Below are 19,357 nucleotides of genomic sequence, written 5' to 3' on the forward strand. Positions count from 1 at the left end.
CCTGGCCTCGGGGTGGGTGGCGCTGCAGGAGAACCTCTGCCCGCGGTTCCACGGCTCGGCGCAGCCCGGCAGGACACTGGACACGCTGTAGCAGCCGCAGGCATCGCGCTGCGGGGCCTCCTGGATGGCATCCTTCCCGCCCGTGGGGTTCCAGGTGAAGCTGGCACCCTGGGGCTTTCTCAGGCCACTCAGCGTGCATGTGAGGTTGGCACTGGAGCCCAGGAGCAGGTCCTCGATGGCTGGCGGGCTCAGGGTCAGGCGGGGCTGGCAGTTCGAGCATGTGGGTGTCTTAACTGAGAGAGAGACAGAGCCCTCAGTGCCCCTGGGCCCACATCCCCTTCCCTCCTCCTGCTCCAGCCCCGCCCTCACACTCTCCCAGCTCTGCGGGGGCTCCACCTGAGCCCACTGCTGTGTGAGGGGAGCCCTGGTGAGTGTGGTGGTGCCCCCACCCCGCCCTGGCCCGACCTCTGACCTTTGCAGGGCACGTTCTTGGTCTTGCTGGGGCTGGAGTTGTGCTGCACGTGGCAACTCTGGGTCGCGCCATCTGGGCACTGGTCGGCCGGCAGGGTCAGCTGGCTGACCATGGTGTACAGGCCCCGGGAGGTGGGGGCGGGGAGAAAGTTCCGGATGGAGGTGCCCGGCCCGCTGCTGCCCCAGGTCACGTTCACGGGCGCCGATGGGAAGAAGTCCTGGACCAGGCAGCCGATGACCACATGACCAGCTGAGTCGGTGCTCGTGAGGCTCAGTGGGAAGAGTGTGGGGCTGCTGGGGCTCACTGCAACACAGGACATGCTGTGAGACCCCTGACAGCCCCACGCGGATGAGACGATGCCCACCGCCCCTCTGCCCTGGGCAAACAGGCACAGAGAGGGCGAGTAACTGCCCTAAGGTCACTCAGCCTGAAGGCCAGGCATCGGGGTTGGGACTGGCCGCCGAGTCCAGCCGCATTGTTTCTGGACACACTGCTCAGAGCTCCAGCACGTGGACCGGGACACGCTCCTTACACAGGCCACGTGCGAATGGAGCCACGTCATCCACACAGCTCTCCATGGACCAGCTGAGTCAGTGGGCACCACTGGGGCCTCAGCTCCCTCTGTGCAGTGGGCGTGGCCATGTCTCTCCCAGAGTTCTGGGGTCATGAAAGGTGGGCCCAGAGGGGGACACAGGTGAGCACCGAGGGGTCTGGCCCTGCTGCTGGCCTGCCCCGAGGGCCAGCCTTGCTGTGTTGGAGGGCATACACAGAAGAGAGGGGCCTGGGCTTCCATGGGCCACTCAGACTTCCCTGGTCAGAGTCCAGTCTAAGCAGTCTCCTCTGCAAACCACCGCAGCCCCAGCAAGCAGAGGCCCACCGCAGGGCCTACGAAGCTCTGGAGACTAGAGACTCGACCAAACCAGCCCTGTGAGGTGTCCCACCCAGACAGGCTGGGCACACAGGACACCACTGGTCTGTTTCTGATTCTCTCAGAGACATGGTGGGAGAAGAGAGGGCACAGGTACCTCTGATTGCATGGCCCTCATGTGCCCTTGGAAACACAGGGGGCAGCCGGGGTGGGGAACTGGCTCTGGAGGTGATCCATACTGAACCCAGGTCCTCCCATTTGCCAACTGGTAGCCGGCTCAGCTCAGTCCCTCTCAGCCCCGCTCAGCCCAGTTCACTCAGCCCCGCTCAGCCCATCTCAGCCCAGCTGAGCCCAGCTCAGCCCACTTCATTCAGCCCAGCTCAGCCCAGTTCACTCAGCCTAGCTCAGGCAGCTCAGCCCAGCTCAGCCCAGCCCAGCTCAGCTCAACCCAGCTCAGCCCAACTCAAGCCAGCTCAGCCCAGCTCAGCCCAGTTCAGCTCAGCTCAGCTCAGCTCAGCTCAGCCCAGCCCAGCCCAGCCCATCTCAGCTCAGCCCAGCTCAGCCCAGCCCAGTTCACTCAGCCCAGCTCAGCCTAGTTCAGCCTAGTTCAGCTCAGCTCAGCCCAGCTCAGCCCAGCCCAGCCCAGCCCAGCGCAGCTCAGCTCAACCCAGCTCAGCTCAGCTCAGCTCAGCCCAGCTCAGCCCAGTTCAGCTCAACTCAGCTCAGCCCAGCTCAGCCCAGCCCAGCCCAGTTCACTCAGCATAGCTTAGCCCAGTTCACTCAGCTCAGCCCAGCTCAGCCCAGCTCAGCCCAGTTCAGCTCAGCCCAGCTCAACCCAATCCAGCCCAGCTCAGCCCAGCTCAACCCAGCCCAGTCCAGCTCAGCCCATCCCAGTTCACTCAGCCCAGCTCAGCCCAGTTCACTCAGCTCAGCCCAGCCCAGCCCAAATTAGCTCAGCCCAGTTCATCTCAGACCAGTTTAGCCCAGCTCAGCCCAGCTCAGCCCAGCTTAGCCCAATCCAGCCCAGCTCAGCCTAGCTCAGCCCAGTTCACCCAGTCAAGCCCAGTCCAGCCCAGTTCACTCAGCCCAGCTCAGCCCAGTTCAGCTCACTCAGCTCAGCCCAGCTCACCTAGCCCAGCTCAGTTCACTCAGCCCAGCTCAGCCCAGCTCAGCCCAATCCAGCCCAATCCAGCTCAGCCCAGCTCAGCCCAGCTCAGCCCAGCCCTGTTCAGCCCAGCTCAGTCCAGCTCAGCCCAGCTCAGTCCAGCCCAGTTCAGTCCAGTTCAGCTCTGCCCAGCCCAGCTCAGCCCAGCTCAGCCCAGTTCAGCTCTGCCCAGCCCAGCTCAGCCCAGCTCAACCCAGTTCACTCAGCCCACCCCAGCCCAGCCCAGGCCACAGTATCCCAGCTCATCCCTGTCCGGGTAGAGCATCCTGCCCTGGGTCCTCTTGGCTCTCGGTCCTGTTTGCCTTTTCTCTCTCTGTCTTGGTGTCTGCTCTCTGCATCCCTGGTCCCAGGACGGCTCAGAGTACCTGATGAGGAGTGGATGGGGCAGCATCCAGGACCCACCTGCTTGAGGCTGCTGGAGGGTCTGAGGCCGAGAGCCCCAGGCCCCCGGCCAGCTGCCCTGCCCGAGGCTGTGTGGCGCAGAGACCCCTGCCCCTGCCGGCTCCCGCTCGCTCTGGGAAGGCTAAAACTGAAGGGCAGCCTGGGGAGGGGCTTCAGACCGTGTCATGACCCTAGATGGGGTCACTCGCCACTTCCTGTCCCACCAGTCTGGGCTGCCCGTCTGCACGTCATGTCTGGTCTGTGGTCTGGCTGTGGCAAGGCCAGGTGTGTGCGGCCTGGGCTGTGACCCTCAGGAGCCTGGTCTGGCGGTGGGTCCTGGCTCGGGTGGCTGCTCATGGGGCTGGGCCGGGGGCCGAGCTGCAGGGACGCAGAGGCCGAGGCAGTGCAGCGGGAGCCGAGGGACAGGCTGAGGTGGCTCCAGGCTGTGAGGGCTGCGGGGCAGGGGTCCCAGGCACAGGGCTGGCCCGAAGTGACCCCCGGTGAGCAGGCCACAGGGTGGGCAAGAAGACTGTGAGCATCTGGGGCCCAGCCTGAAGCCAGGGTGGGCATGAGGCCACCCCTGCAGGTTGGGGCAGCACGTGCTGCCTTAGCCCACATCTGCCCATTTTCCCATCCAGGGTTTTCCCACAGGCCCCACGGGCCCCACAGGTGACCCCCACTCCTAGGAGGTGGCCCGGCCTGGACACACAAGGGCAGCTGGGCCTGGCTGGCGCCTGTGTTTACCTGTCAGTCATTACTTCACATGCAGAAGGTGCTGACTGTCCCCTCCAGACTGCGCACCTGCTGGTCAGTGACAATGGCCCCAGGGAGGTCAGTTCCTCACAGGGGTCAGGGGCCCAGGGCAGGCGGAGCCGAAGGCAGAGGGTGGACAGAGGCGGAGAGCTTGGGGCACCTCAGAGCCTCTGGGTGTTCCTAGGACCCCAGGATTCCAGGGTGCCAGGCCGCCTGGGTTTTGTCCCAAAGCCGTCTGCACAGCCTCTGGTACCAGCGCTGTCTGCATGGGGATGAGTGTCCAGCAGCTCTGCCTTCTTTCTTTTGTTGTTGATCCTCACCCCAGGATATTTTTCCGTTGATTTTTAGGGAGAGTGGAAGAGAGAGGGTCAGACAGAAATACATCGATTGGTTGCCTCCTGCATGAGCCCTGACCAAGGAGAAGCCTGCAACTGAGGTACGTGCCCTTGACCGGAATCGAACCCGGGACCCTTTGGCCCACAGGCTGACACTCTATCCACTGAGCAAAACCAGCGAGAGCCGGCTCGGCCTTCCTGCCTTCCCGGGAACCCCCAGGCCCTGTGCTCTCCATGGGGTCCAAAGCCCGGCCCCAGGGAGCAGTGGCACCAGCAAGGGATGCGTGACGGGGCCTCATGGCTGGCACAGTGCCTGGCATGGACGAAACCAAGGAGGGCAGTGGGGGCACTGGGGGGACTCAGCCAGGCTCACACAGGGATGGTACGCCCCAGTGTGGGTGTAGACGGGCGTGTGATTTGGGGCAGAAGAGGAGGCGTCCATTGGGGCCTTGAGACACGACCTTGACTCATGATGACCGGTGGTGGCGGCAGCTGGCAGAGGCCCGAGTGGGAGTGTCGGGCTGCTCGAGGGGCCCGCTGGGAGGGGAGAGCTGGGGACGGGTCCTCCCCGGGCTTCTTCGGAAGGAGGGGGGCCTCTGCGTGGCCAAGCCTTGCCGGCTTGTGGGGCGTCCATGACAAAGGACCACAGGCTAAGTGGCTTCAAACAACAGAAATTCATTCTCCGTCTGGAGGCCGGACGCCCATCAAAATGTGGACAGGGCGGCGCGCCCTCCGGAGGCCCACTCCCAGCCTCTGGGCTCCGCGCGTCCCTCGGCCGGTGGACACAGCGCCCTGTCTCCTCGGTGTCCGCATCTCCGCTTCTCTCTCGTGACGGCGCTCGCCAACCAGCGGACTGGGGGCCACGGGGTGCTCTCATCTTAAGGCCCTCAACTTTAGTCACGTCTGCAAGGACCCTTTTTCCAAATGAGGTTCCAGGCACAGGTTCCAGGGGGATGTGGACCCAGCTTTGGGGTTACCCTTCAGGCCACTGTGGGGGTTAAGAGGGGGAGGGAGTGGAGAGAGGGGCCCGGGAGGCAGCCTCTTGCTGCTGGGAGGCGGGTGGCAGGTCCCACAGCCCGGGGGTGGTCCTGTCCCCTCCCTGCCCTGCTGTGCTCAGGCCCCAGGGGTTGGCCCCCAGGTGGGGTGGCCTGCAGGTGGGATGACCTGCACGCCTCCCCCCTGGGCTTGGCAGAGACGCAGTTCAACGTGTGTGAGCCGAGCCCTTGTCCTTGCTCTGGGGTCTGTGGGGTGTCTCATGGTCTGGGGTGCAAGTCAGAGAGCAAGGATGCTGAGCTGGGCTGGGGGCTCCCAGGGCAGGAGACCAGGGGGAGGGCAGGAGGGCACCAGGCTCTGCTGGACAGGCCTGTGTAGGGGGCAGGGAGATCTTGCTCCTGGCGGCTGTGTGTGCATCTGTGTGTGAGAGCATATGTCCCCAAGTGTGTGACAGCGTGTGTCCCTGAGTGTGTCAGTGAGTGTGTGTCCCCAAGTGTGTGTCCCCGAGTGTGTGTCTGTGTGAGTGCACAGCAGGGCGGGCCGCAGCCTGAAGGCCCCTGCCCTCAGTGCCCTGTGCCCCGGTGCCCTATTTGGCATGCCCCCAGCGTCTCTGGATAGGCCCCAGAGTTGCCCAGTCGTGGCCTCTCTACTCCAATGGGGTTGGGTGCCCAGGTCTGAGCCTGGCAGGCTGTGCGCTGGTGTTTCTATCCTCGTCCACATCGGCTGTGTGATGTGGGTCCCCCCAATCCCCCCTCACGGAGCAGGCTCTCTGAAGGGCCATCGGGGGGCTGAAGTCTCCCGTCCAGGGGGCCTGGGTGTTTGGATGCTGGCAACACAACCTCTGGGCCTGCAGAGTGGCCTTAACACTGTCCACACCGCAGATGGGGTGAGACCCTGAGCAGACTCCCCCCACTCCTACCCTCACCCCACCCCCTTCCTCCTATGGTACCTTTTCTAGTTACTGAACATGCTCTTCCTGTTATTGGCCACTTGGTTTTTTCTTGCTGTGAAGGACCCACTGCTCACTGTCCTCTTTATTGGCTCCTGAGCGCTCTTTGTATGTGAGATAACCCTGCTCTTCATCACGTGTGTTCACGCGTTCTCCTCCCATTTCCAGCGGCTGCACAGAGACCCTCAGGGGCAGGTCCCCCAACCAGGGCAGCTGCCTCTTTACCTGGGGAAGCATGGCCTGGTGCCCCCACTGCCCTTGGCCCTCTGGCCGTCTCTTGAGCTCACCTGGTTCCTTTTCCAGCAGGATGGCGGCCAGCCCCACACAGCCCACCCAGTCACCCAGACTGGCCCAGGGAGAACGGGGGCCAAGGACGGCCCGTGTGTGTGCTCAGCGGGCGGGTGGCTGGGGCGGTGACTGGGGGAGGCTGATCCTGGCCCTGCCTGGGGATTGGAAGCTGTGTCCCTGTGGCTGGTACTGAACACAGGAGTCGGGGTGCTGGCTTCGTGTCAGTGTGGGAAGGGGCAGCGAGTCTGGGCCACAGACCAGCAAGCGGGTGTGATGGGGGCCAGGCCAGGTGTTTCTGGGGGCGTCGAAGGGCCCCTTGCAGCCCCAGAAGTGCCCTGTGCCCCTCGTCTGACCACCCCCATGGGACCACAGGCACCACCCCCAAAGCACACCCAGGGGACCTGGAATTTGTAAAAAAGGAACTTTACTAAGAAACCCAAAGGGAAGGAAACCGAACTGCCAAACAGGAGTGGGAGGTGGGACAAGGCTGTGGTGGGTGGGCTTGGGGCTGCTGGACGGTGTGGCCGCTGTGTGGACCCCGTGGGACCCCTTCTCTGCCTGCGGGACCCCTTTTCCCACCAGTGAGGCCCTGCCCACAGCCCCACACAGTCTCGGAGCCTCTCCCAGAAGGGCTTCTCTGCCTCCACATCCGGCAGGGATAGGGGTGGGGTGGCGGCAGGAGGGTGAGCAGAGGGCCCAGGGCCCCAGGGGCAGAGCCCTCAGACTGAGAGGAAGACCAGGGAGTGAGACCTGGGGCTGGACATGGCTCTGGGTCCTCGGCTTGGCTCCGGACTCTGGGCGGTGGGCCAGGCCATGGCTCCAGGCCTCACTGTGGTCCAGGAGTTGTCCAGTAAGAATTGGAGCAGCCCCGACCTCAGGGGCTGGGGTCAAGCAGCCCTGGCCACTCTGGGGGAGGGTAGATGGGGTGGGACCGGGGCTGTGATTGGTGGCCCCCTGGGTGCCAGGGCCTTGGGCCTGAGCTGGAACCTTCCGGATGTCCATGTCCGTGAGCTGTGGTTGGATCCCGGACGCTGGCCCCTTTGGAGGTGCGTCAGCTCCCGTTAGCCTGGGGCAGAGCAGCCTCAAGGACGCTCAGGCCGGGGGAGGAAGGCAGCGAGGCCAGAGCTGCTGCTCCGCACCCAGGCCGCCGGCCATGCGATGTCCTTGATGTTCTCGTAGTCGTGGGTGGCCTGGGGCGGCCCCGGCAGGACGGCGCCCAAGACCCACTTCACCTGCGAGGAGGGCGTGTGTGAGGGCCTCCGCCCCGTCTCAGTCTATTTTTTTTGTTGTTGCTGTTAATCCTCAGCAGAGGATTTTTTTTCCATTGATTGTTAGGGAGAGTAGAAGGGAAGGGGAGAGACAGAGAGAAACATCGATGTGAGTCACATCGATTGGCTGTCTTCCGCACGCACCTAGACCAGGGCCGGGGAACTTGCAAACAAGGTATGTGCCCTTGACCAAAATCGAACCTGGGACCCTTTGGTCCACAGGCCGACGTTCTACCCACTGAGCAACACTGGCCATGGCTCTCTGTCCCTCTTGCTGAGTCTCCCACCCCCACCCCACCGGGCCTGGAATGGGGGCAGGGTCCCACCTTGAAGAGGGTGATGGAGGCGCCATAGCTCACACTGAGCAGGAAGAGCGCGATGAAGATGAAGAGGCTGCTCCACAGTCCGTCCAGCTCCTCACCCTCGGCCGCCCCCACACACAGGTCCTGCAGGTCCAGCTCTGCGGGTGCAGGTCAGTCAGCCCCCAACCTCGGTGTGGGGGTCAGTGAGCCCCCCAGCCTGGGTGTGGGGGTCGGTCAGCCCCAGCCTGGGTGTGGGGGGTCAGTCAGCCCCCAACCTCGGTGTGGGGGTCAGTGAGCCCCCCAGCCTGGGTGTGGGGGTCGGTCAGCCCCCAGCCTGGGTGTGGGGGGTCGGTCAGCCCCCAGCCTGGGTGGGGGGTCAGTCAGCCCCCAGCCTGGGTGTGGGGGCTCAGCCAGCCCCCAGCCTGGGTGTGGGGGGTCAGCCAGCCCCCAGCCTGGGTGTGGGGGGTCAGTCAGCCCCCAGCCTGGGCGTGGGGGGTCAGTCAGCCCCCAGCCTGGGTGTGGGGGGTCAGTCAGCCCCCAGCCTCAGTGTGGGCAGCACAGAGCCCTGCAGCCTGGTCCCTGCAGCCTGGGGCTCAGGCAGTCCCTGTCCAGTCTGGTGACCTCTTCCCAGGGCAGCCGGCCCACCTGGAGGGCTGGGGTCTGAGACTCTGCCTGGCCCGGCCCAGGGTGGCTGGTGGGAGGGCTGCAGCCCGCTGCCTTCTGCCCCTACTCCAGTGGCTCCTTTTCTCTCCCTCCATCCCTCAGGCTGCTATCCGGACCCCTGGTCTCCCTAGCCAGGCCCGTGGCCCTCACCGCAGCTCCGGCTCTGCCCAGCTCCTACCCGGGAGGATGGCGCCCACCCAGCCCCGTGCTCACTCAGCTTCTCGCTTGCGGCCCGGAGACCCCTCTAAACTGTGCACAGCCTGCTGCCCTGAGTCCTCAGGGGGATCTGAGCCCCACAGCCTGGGCCATCGCTCCAAGGGGCCTGGCCACGTGGGGCCCGAGCTGCCCCTGGCCCTGTGCTGGTCCCACCGCTGTCCCTCGGCCTCCTGTTTCGAGGACTGAGGTGTGCCCGCGTACAGGCGCCAGCTCTCGGGCAGCGCACCAGCCGGTCCCTCTGGGCGGTGCCCTCAGAGTGTGGGCTGGCGTTCCCCACTTCCCATGAGAAATGCTCACGAATGCTGGGGTGTGTGTGTGTGCGTGCATGTGTGTGTGTGCACATGTGTGTGCGCATGCGTGTGCGCGTGTGTGCACAGGATGGATTGGGGGTCTACACTGTTGGATGTGCACACGAGCTTGGAGTGGAGGAGGGCTTGGTCCCTGACTCTGATCCCTGCAGCCTCCAGGCCCCAGACACAGGGCCAGCAGCCTGCTCTGGGGTGTGTGTGTGTCCATGTGTGTCAGTGCAACCATGTGTGTGTCCACATGTGTCTCTCTCTGTGTTAGTATGTCAGTGTGTGTCTTTGCATTGTGTCTATGTGTATCTGTGTGTAGCTGTCTGTCCGTGTGTGTGTGTGTCCATCTATGTGTGTCTCTGTGTGTGTGCCCTGTGCATCAGTGTGTGTGTCTGTTCCATGTATGTGTCTGTCCGCTGTGGACGCAGCTGGCAGGGAGGGTTTGGGGGGAGGCCTGCTGGGCTCCCAGCCAGAGGGAGGGGGTCTTCTCCATGCCCGTTTTGGGTCCTGTGGCCCAGGCATGATGGGGAGCAAGGATTCGGGGTGGCCTGGGTAAGAGGTAGACCAAGGGAGGCCGCCTAGGAGGGCATGGGCGACACATTTGCCCACACGGGGCACGGAGGTTGGCGTTGGGTGGCGCTGTTGGGTCACTGCAGAGTGTGTGGGGGCAGGGCCGGCATGGCAGGCGTGACTGCGTGTGAGGCCCATGGGGGCATGCTTGTGAGCTTTTGAGGGCCGGCCTGTCCCGGGACAGCCTGGGTGGAGTGAGGTGAGGATCAGGGTGGGGTGGGCTCGGGGTTGGGACCTGTCCCTGCCCATGTTTCTGGGGATGCCAGCTGTGGGGCTGACGGGGGCTGTCTGGCTCCCTGCGTGTGGGCGCCTGTGTGGGCATCGCACTCAGCCCGTCTCTCCACCCAGAAGGGTTTGTGTGTGCAGCTGCACCTGCGGGAGTTTGTCTGTGTCCAGAGGGGCCAGCAGGAGCCTGGGGTGGAGACCAAGGCCTCCAGGGCCTCCGGAGAGGCAGGGGCTGTGGGCTGAGCTGGGGTCCCCATGGTCCTCCCCTGGGTCCACCCTCTGGTTCCCAGGGCTCCTTGGAGTGGGCAGGATGCATGGGGGCTTGGCAGGAGGATGGTGGACAGAGCCCCGCTCAGCCCCGCCCAACCCTCCTGTCCCCTCTCGGAAGTCCTTTCCTCTTTGCCAGACACCCCAGACTCCCAGTCCTACCCCGCAAGAACCAGTGCACCCAGGCTCTGAGCAGGCACTGAGTTTATTGACAGCAGGAGCAGGGGCGGCAGGCCCTCCCTCCGTCCCAGCGGGAGCCTGGAGGGGGCGGGAGGCAGGGCCTTAATTACCAGGGTCTTTGGACACTGATCGCTCGAGGGTCTGTGAGTCGGGCAGAGCCTCGTGGGTCACTCGGCAGGTGAATCTGCTCCTCTTCTCCCAGTCGGCCTGGCTGACCTCCAGGCGGCTGAAGACGAAGAAGGCAGGGCTGGCGCCCCGGTCCCTGAGGGGCTGCGTGGTGGCGTACTGGTCGCTGGGGATCAGGGCGCCGTCCCGCAGCCACTGCACCAAGATGTCCGCGGGGAAGAAGTTCTGGACCAGGCAGGTGAGGGTGACCTGGGCCCCCTGCTCCTTCTCAGGCGGCGGGAACACGAAGACCTCGGGGGCAGCGCGCTTGCCTGTGGACGGGCGTGGGGCCTCGGCCCAGCCGCTCACCGGGGGCCTTGGCGATGGTGCGCACGATGGCCTGGGGCAGGTCTGGGTGGGTCAGCTTGCACTTGTAGGTCTCGCCCTCGATCCAGTCGCTGGCGTCCACGGGCAGGGTGGACGTGACGGAGTAGGTCATGTTGAAGTGGCGCTTGCTGCTCTGGGTGGCCTTGGTCAGGAGGCCCCCACCCTCCCGGGACCACTGCAGGTTCACGCCCTCCAGGCTGGCCAGGTCCACGGCCAGGCAGGACACCTTGGGCGACTTGTGGACGTACAGGTCCAGGGGGCTGGGCGGGATCAGGTAGACGCTCACGCCACGGGGCTCGGACTCTGGAGGGTGCAGAGGGGCTGCGTGAGGCTGCGTCCGGCCCCTGCTGGCCCTCAGAGGCGGGTGTGGGTGCGGGGAGGGCTGTACCTGGGCAGGTGCGGGCTTGGGCCTTAATGGTACAGCCATGCAGGCTGACCTGGCAGGCGTAGGTTCTCAGGGACACCCACTCCCCCTGGCTGATGTTGAGCCGGCTGGAGGTGGAGGCCAGCGCGCCCTCCTGCCGAGGGGGGTCGGTCGTCGGGAACAGGTTCTCGCTCCTCTGATCGTCCACCAGCCAGGTGACCTTGAGGTCGCCCGGGGTGAAGTCGGTGATGAGGCACAGCAGCTGGATGGTGGCGTGGGTGTCGCCGCTGGGGTCGCAGGACGAGTGGTAGAGCCTCACCGTGGGCTGGGTGACGTTCGCGGCGCACCCTAAGGACAGAGGCGGCGGGCCCCACGGAGGCCTCTCTGAGCCTCTGAGCCCCGCTCCGCTGCCCTCCTGCCCGGCCTGCTCCTCGCCCGCTGGCCTCGGCCTACCTATGGTCTTGCTGACGATTGTGGACCCGGCGTGCTCCACGCTGCAGGTGAATTTCTGTTTGGCCCATTGGCTAGAGGCGGTCACCAGGCTGCTGGTGGTGTAGCGGCTGGAGTTCAAGTTGAAGACAGCGGGGAGGGTCACGACGCTCGTATTCAGGGATCCTGTGTCCCAGGTCAAGGTCACGGTCACGGGCTCTGGGATGTAGTCCTTGACCAGGCAGCCCAGCATCACAGAGGCGGGCCCCCCGGCGGTGCCTCTGGAGCAGGGGGCCAAGGGGAAGACGTCTGGGTGCCACATGGAGACTGCGGGATGGAACGGGGCCCCCGTCAGCACTGGCGCCTTGGTCTTGGGCAGCCTCTCCCAGGGCCCCGGGAGTCTGGGAGGGAGCATGGGCCCTCCTTCCAGCCTGGGGCGCGGAGCAGCCCAGGCTCATTTGGGGCTCATCCCCGGTTCCTCCCAGAAGCCTGTGCCGCCCGAAGCTGCTGCTGCCCCCGCCCCTCGTCGGACCCCTCAGCCCTGAGGGCAGCACATGCCACCCGCCCACGAGGGAGCTCTCCGCTCCTCAAGCAGCAGAGGCTCAGAGCCATCGCACCCCGCCCCCCGACTGCGGAGCTGGGACCCCGAGCCCCCCAGGGATCAGCAAGATGTCTCCTCTGCCCCCACCCTCAGCCCCCCCACCAAGGCCTGGGGTCCAGAGGCCCCCAACCCATAGGAATCATGAGTGTGGCCCATCCCACCCCCACCTCCTGCTACTGGGCTGGACGCTCTGCAGCTGAGGGTGCCCCTTCACCCCACCTCTCTGACCAGCCAGGCTTCCCCACTGACCTCCCGAGGGAGCCCGCTTCAGGCCCGCCCCCAGCAGTGACCCCGCCTGCCGTCGCCTGGCCTGGGAACCCCAGACCTCAGCCCGTCGGACCCGGGCCCAGCTCTGTGCAGCCAGCCAAGCTCAGCCCAGCCCAGTCCAGGCTCAGCTCCAGGGAGCCCACCTGGGTCCATCTTGGCCCAGGTGAGCCCAGAATAGAACATTTCAAGCCGTGAAACTCATCTTATCTCTGTCTACAAAATCAAACAAAATGCATTCTACCTCATCCATCTCCACCCGCCAGCCAAGGACAACCTTCCTCATGGATGGGGTACATTTAGCACAACTGAGCCAAGTCAGGAGGATTTCAGAAAACAGCACTACCCTGCGGGACCAGGCAGAGCCCAGCACAGCCCAGCCCAGCTCAGCCCAGCTCAGCTCAGAACAGCTCAGCCCAGCTTAGCCCAGCCCAGCCCAGCCCAGCCCAGCCCAGCCCAGCCCAACTCAGCTGAGCCCAGCCCAGCTCAGCTCACCAGCCCAACCAAGCCCAGCTCAGCTCAGCCCAGCTCAGCTCAGCCCAGCCCAGCTCAGCTCAGCCCAGCTCAGTTCAGCCCAGTTCAGCCCAGTATAGCTCAGCCCAGCCTGGTTCAGACCATCTCAGCTCAGCTCAGCCCAGGTCAGCTCAGCCCAGCCCAGCTCAGTTCAGCCCAGCTCAGCCCAGCTCAGCTCAGCCCAGCTCAGCCCAGCCCAGCCCAGCTCAGCTCAGCCCAGATCAGCTCAGCTCAGCTCACCAGCCCAACCAAGCCCAGCTCAGCCCAGCTCAGCCCATCACAGCCCAGCCCAGCTCAGCTCAGCCCAGCTCAGTTCAGCCCAGTTCAGCCCAGTATAGCTCAGCCCAGCCTGGTTCAGACCATCTCAGCTCAGCTCAGCCCAGGTCAGCTCAGCCCAGCCCAGCTCAGTTCAGCCCAGCTCAGCCCAGCTCAGCTCAGCCCAGCCCAGCTCAGCCCAGCTCAGCCCAGCTCAGCTCAGTACAGCCCAGATCAGCCCAGTTCAGCTAAGTTCAGCTCAGCTCAGCCTGGTTCAAACCAGCTCAGCCTAGCCCAGCCCAGCTCAGCCCAGTTCACTCAGCCCAGCTCAGCCCAGCTCAGCTCAGTACAGCCCAGCTCAGCCCAGCTCAGCTCAGTACAGCCCAGCTCAGCCCAGCTCAGCTCAGCTCAGCCCAGCTCAGCTCAGCTCAGCCCAGCCCAGCTCAGCCCAGTTCACTCAGCCCAGCTCAGCCCAGTTCAGCCCAGTTCTGCTCAGCTCAGCCCAATTCAACCCAGCTCAGCCCAGCTCAGCCCAGCTCAGCCCAGCTCAGCCTAGTTCACTCAGCCCAGCTCAGCTCAACCCAGTTTAGCCCAGCTCAGCCCAGCTCAGCCCAGCTCAGCCCAGTTCACTCAGCCCAGCTCAGCTCAACCCAGTTTCGCAGACCAGCCAAGCCCAGCTCAGCCCAGTTCAGCCCAGCTCAGCCCAGTTCAGCTCAGCCCAGTTCACTCAGCCCAGATCAACCCAGCCCAGCTCAGCCCAATTCAACCCAGCTCAGCTCAGCTCAGCCCAGACCAGCCAAGCCCAGCTCAGCCTAGGTCACTCAGCCCAGCTCAGCCCAGTTCAGCCCAGCTCAGCCCAGTTCACTCAGCCTAGCCCAGTTCACCCATCCCATCCCATCCCATCCCATCCCATCCCATCCCTGAGGTTGGTGGGCCCAGTTCAGCCCAGTTCAGCTTGGCTCAGCTAAAGCTCAAGCTCAGCAGGGAACAGCCTGGTCCAGCCCAGCTTAGTCCAGCCCAGCTCAGCCCAGCATGGCCGAGCACCGCCCAGATTGACCAACCTGGCCCAGCTGAGCCGAGGACACCCCATCTCCCTTTAAACAACTCTGTCCACTTCAGCCACCTTTGGCCCAGCCCACCCCAGTGCAGACCCCTTATTCAGCCCAGCCCAGGCCGGAGGCTGTGCCCCAGGCTGGCCTGCTGTGTCCCCTGGCCCTAGGCTGGGGGCCGCCCTCCTGGCTGATCTCCGTGCAGCCCACTGCCCGTACCCTCTGCATGTTCCCTGCCCTGGGCCTGGGGCCCTGCCCAGCCTGTTCCACGGAGGCTCTTGGCTCCCTGTCTCCTCCAGGTTGGCTCTGGTCTTGGTCCTGCTTCCCTGTGTCCTCATTCAGGGGAGGGACAGCTGAGCGGTAAGCAGTGACCAGGAGGCCAGGGCCAGGCTGGGTGGGCATCCAGGTATCCTCTTCCGGGCAGTAGCCTGGGCGGCCTGTCCCTCACTGCTGCCTGGAGTAGCCCCGGAGTGGAAGTACCTGAACGCTGGGGCCTTGGTCAGGTGCCTGGCTGGCGAGGTGACTGGTGTGGCGACGGCGTGGCCCATCCCCACCACCCGTGGCTCCAGGGAAAGGCTCCCAGGCCGGGGAGCTCAACCTGTAGAAACCATTGTTGTTATTTTTACGTCCAGCCAATGGGGCGGGGGGAGGGGAGCTCTGCCTCATCGCTCTCGGCTAAAAATGGAATGGGAACCCCCGGCCCGCAGCCCTGGCAGTTCCCGCCTCTCTGTTCTTGGGAAGTCGATGGAGCGACCGCCGCCGGCGAGGTCCCCACGCAGGTGCTCTCCTGACCGTGCCGTGCCCCCTTTACCGCCCATGCAGCCTGCTCCCTGGGAGGGAAGGGCTGTGAATGTTTGTGCTGAGAGTGGAGGCCTGGTGGGCCATGCACTGACATGCGGACAGGGCCTCCCGCGGGCACGCTGCCCACCGTCATGGGTCTTGCCCCTGGAGGAGCGGGCTCCCGGGGTGCGTATGCAGGGCACGGGCCGTTAGGGACAGGAAGACCCTGGCTCTCCCTGGGCCCTGGCACATGCTGGCGGGTGACCATCACCCATGAGCTGCTCCCATGTCATGTCCTGGAGCTGGAGTCCCTGTCAGGGCTGTGACCGGTGGTCTGGCCCGTGGGGGCCAGAGGGGCCTGGGGGGAGGCTGGTGGTGACTGTGAGGTTGGCTACAAGACCCCTCTAGCCGCTGAAGCCTGGGGCCACCGTGCCACCGCCCTGCTGTGCGTGGCCACCAAGTGTGTGGGGCAGAGGGATGGCCTGGAGGTGCCCACGGCATCAACTCTGATTTGCTGGGGCGGCCGGCCCATCGTCGACGCTCTGGTGTGTGCCTTCATGCCGTGGACGTGTCCCACAGGCCTCTGTGTCCTCAGAACCCCCTGAAGGCCCCCCTCCCACCCAAGGGAACCTGGCAGTCCAGCTGGTCAGTGTGGGGTGCAGAGGCTTAGAGAGGACACATCAGGACCCTGTCCCCTGGGCCAGTTGTCCCCATGCAAGAGGCTGTGTGCAGGTGGCTCTGTCAGGCCCCGTGGCCTGGGGAGACCCCAAAAGGGCTGCTGCATGGAAGGCTGGGCAGGGGGCGGGGGGGGGCTGACGTGTACAGAGCAGGACACAGCAGGAGCCGCGGCCCCAGGGCAGACCGCCCTGGCCTATCACGCCCCACGCTTGGCTCCGGGGACGGGTGCTGCGCGGGAGGCAGTGGGGAATATGGAATTCCTTGGAAGAGCCCATGATTCTGAGAGAAACCACAGGCCTGGAGCAGGCAGAGCCCAGCTGGGCAGCTTGGTGGGCTTGGATGGTGGTGCCCGACCCTGCAGTCTTCACACATGGGGATGTGTGGGGCTAGGGCTCCGCTCAGCTGCCCTGGTCCCCGGCACCCCTGTCCATTCTCCCTGGGCTGTGGGCACATGGGGCCTGGGCCTCCGGCCAGGCCAGCCTCCTGGCTTTATCCTTACCTCCCAGATGGCGCAGGGATGCTGGCGCGGGGCAGGGGCCTGTGGAGGCGGGCGGGGGCCTGTGGAGGTGGCTCTATCTCCAGCCTGGGCTGCCCTGCTGGCCCCTTGGACTTGGAGGAGAATGTCTCCCACTCGGCTCTGAGCACACGGGTCTGCTGCTCCTTCCTCCCTGGGGCTGTCTCCCTGCCCAGGCCTGAGGAATCGCCCTTGAGCCGCCCCCTCTCTCCAGGGCTGGGCCTAGATGCCCCCTACCCAGCAGGCAAGTGCCCCAGCCTCCTCGGCCGCCCTGCTGTGGCCCTACCCCATCGTTCCTGTCCTTCAGGACTCAGGACAGAGCCTGCATCTAAACAAGCTGTGTCTCAGCTGTGCACATGTATGTGAGCGTGTGAATCGGCGTGGCACGCCCAATGCACATGTCTCCAGTGCACACATGTGTGTGATGCATGTGTCTTTCCGTATGCGGGCATGTATATAACCACATGTGGGTATGTCTATGAGGCATGCATGTGTCTCTCAGTGTGCACATGTGTAAGCATCTGTATGACATGCATGTGCCTCACTGTGTGCATACAGGTGTGCATGTGTGTGCACCTGTGTGACATGAACAGATCTCTCTGTGCACATGTGTGGATGCATGTGTCTGTATGATGTGAGTGTTTCTGTGTTCATACATGTGTACACATGTGTGTGGGTGCCTGCAGCTGTGTGACATGCACATGTGCATGTGTCTTCCCGGGCCCACCTCCTTCCTGGCACTGACGGAGCCACCCCAGGCTTCCTGCCATCCTTTGCACCCAGGGTGGCCCTGCACGTGGGCCCTGCCTTCCCGGGAGGGTACTGTGTCCTGATCTCCAGAAAGCATTACCTGGAGGCCGCAGCGCGCCTCCTGTCCTGATACCAATGCTCCCATTGCTAATGAACTCCCATTGCTAATGAGCTCCCATTGCTAACACGCTCCCATTGCTAACGAGCTCCCATTGCTATGAGCTTGTGTGTCTGCAGGCACTCAGGCGCCCCGGTCCCTCCCTGTGCTTGTCCTCACCTCATTTCCTAAAGTGTTCTTGGCATTTTACATCCTGAGGCCGCCAACACGGTGGGAGATGGAGCCCAGGAGCCGATGGCACCGGGCGGGGGATGGAGCAGGGGAGCTGATGGCGCCAGGTGGGGGATGGAGCAGGGGAGCTGATGGCGCCGGGTGGGGGATGGAGCAGGGGAGCTGATGGCGCCAGGTGGGGGATGGAGCAGGGGAGCTGATGGCGCCGGCGGCCGTCTGCCCTGTTGACCGTTTGGAAACAGGGTCTTTGCCAGTGAAATTCGGTTTGGGATCTCGAGATCACACTTGATTTGGGATGGGTCCCGAGTCCCATGACCGGTGGACTTCGAAGACGGTGTGACACAAGAGGCACGTGAGCTCATTGGCAGGGTCTTGGGAATCTGCAGGGCAGTCATTCCGAACGCTGATCCCTGGTGACTGTTAAACGTGGGATGACCCTCTCCCCGTTAGTCCTCGTCCCTTCATGTTGCTTATCACGTCCTTCATTTAACAGAAATTTATTTATTTATTTATTCATAAAATCGTTATTGTTGAAAGTATTACATATGTCCCCTTTCCCCCCATTGACCCCCTCTAGGCCACCCCCACCCCCGCCCCCGGCCCTCACCCCGTTTATTTTGTTCATTAGATTCCCCATATGAGTGAGATCATGTGATACTTGTCTTTCTCTGACTGGCTTATGTCACTTAGCTTGATACTCTCCAGGTCCCTCCATGCTGTCTCAGAAGGTAAGAGATCCTTCTTTTTTGCTGCTGCCTAGTATTCCATGGTGTAAATGTACCACAGCTTTCTATCCACTTGTCTGCTGATGGGCCCTGGGGCTGTGTCCAGATCTTTGCTATTTAACAGACATTCCTGGTTTCCAAGGTCGAGTCCATGAGCTACCTCCCTCAGGCTTGTGCCTTCGGAGGTTGGAGAACTCGGCTGCCAGCGTCCGAGTGCCGAGTGCCTGCGGCTCCGCCACAATGTGGTGCCTTAAAACCACAGGAGCGAGTTCGTGCGCATTCTGGAAGCCACAGTCAGCCGGGGTGTGAGCGAGGGGGCGGTGCGGCTCCAGCATCTGGGGCTGGACATCACCCCAGCTTCCACCTCTGTCTGCGCGCAGCCTCCTCCCCGGCGTCTTGGTGCCATGTCTTCTTGTTTGTTTGTTTGTTGTTAATCTTGACCCGACGATATTTTTTTCCATTGAGTTTTAGTGAGTGTGGAAGGGAGGTGGAGAGACAGAGAGAGAGGAAACATCAATGTGAGAGAGACACATTGAATGGTTGCTTCCCACACTCGCCCTGACCAGGCCAGGGATTGAGCCTGCAACCAAGGTACCTGCCCTCGACTGGAATCAAATCTGGGACCTTTCAGCCCATGAGCTGGCGCTCTATCCAAGGAGCCAAGCCAGCCAGGGCTGTCTTTGGAGGCCACCAGTCCTTGGACTTGGGACCCACCCCACATCGAGTGTGATCTCAAGATCCTGACCCGAAGTCCATTGGCAAAGATCCTATTTCCAAACGAGTCAGCCAGGCAGACGGCTGCCGGCGCATCGGCTCCTGTGCTCCATCTCCCTCCAGCATCGGTCCGGATGAGCAGGTTGTCCCACCAGGCTCCCGCGCTCACTGTCACGGGGCAAGAGCTAGGCGTCCGGTCACAGGCCTCCTTCCCGCATCCCAAGCTTCCCCACGCGTTCCCACCGCCTGACAAGCTGCACGCACTGCCCACCAAGTTCCCGTAAGCCGCCGAGTGTGTGGGTCTGGTAGTCTGCGCACAAGCAACTTGCTTTTTACTTTTAATCCTCACCTGAGGGTGCGTTTTTAGACTTTAGAGAAAGAGAGAGGGGGGGAGGGAGGGAGGGAGGGAGAGAGAGAAACATCGATGTGAGAGAGAAACATTGAGCGGTTGCCTCTCGTGGTCGCCCCGCCCAGGGTTGAACCTGAAACCTGGGTGTGTGCCCTGGCGGAATGGAACCCGCAATCTTTTTGGTGCCTGGAACGACGCTCCAGCTAACTGCGCCACCCGGCCAGGCGCAAGGCGTGTCCTCAGTGACCTTGGTGTGTGTGTTCGTGTTTAGGGCAGAGTCTTCCACAACTTCGAAGCCCTTGCTCTTACTCTTTGAAATTGTCTCTAAAACAGACAGACACACAAAACCAACCCGGCTGGAAGTTTGATAGGAACACGGGGAGGTGGGAGGTCGCGCAGC

At 63.7% G+C, this 19,357-nt stretch overlaps 1 long non-coding RNA gene and 1 gene segment (V, D, J or C); one reads left to right on the forward strand and one right to left on the reverse strand.

Moving 5' to 3' along the window:
* Positions 1-217: 217 nt before the first annotated feature.
* On the forward strand, positions 218-19,239 carry LOC106723694. The gene is made up of 3 exons (XR_001359398.1): positions 218-284; positions 17,424-17,432; positions 19,229-19,239. It is a non-coding gene; the product is annotated as an uncharacterized LOC106723694 (long non-coding RNA).
* LOC102244476 lies at positions 10,211-14,711 on the reverse strand. The segment is given in 5 exon segments: positions 10,211-10,628; positions 10,666-10,986; positions 11,072-11,395; positions 11,501-11,803; positions 14,639-14,711. Coding segments are annotated over 4 exon segments (1,278 nt in total).
* Positions 19,240-19,357: the final 118 nt, after the last annotated feature.

The sequence above is a fragment of the Myotis brandtii genome, unplaced genomic scaffold, assembly GCF_000412655.1.
Source record: "Myotis brandtii unplaced genomic scaffold, ASM41265v1 scaffold627, whole genome shotgun sequence".
Taxonomy (NCBI): Eukaryota; Metazoa; Chordata; class Mammalia; order Chiroptera; family Vespertilionidae; genus Myotis; species Myotis brandtii.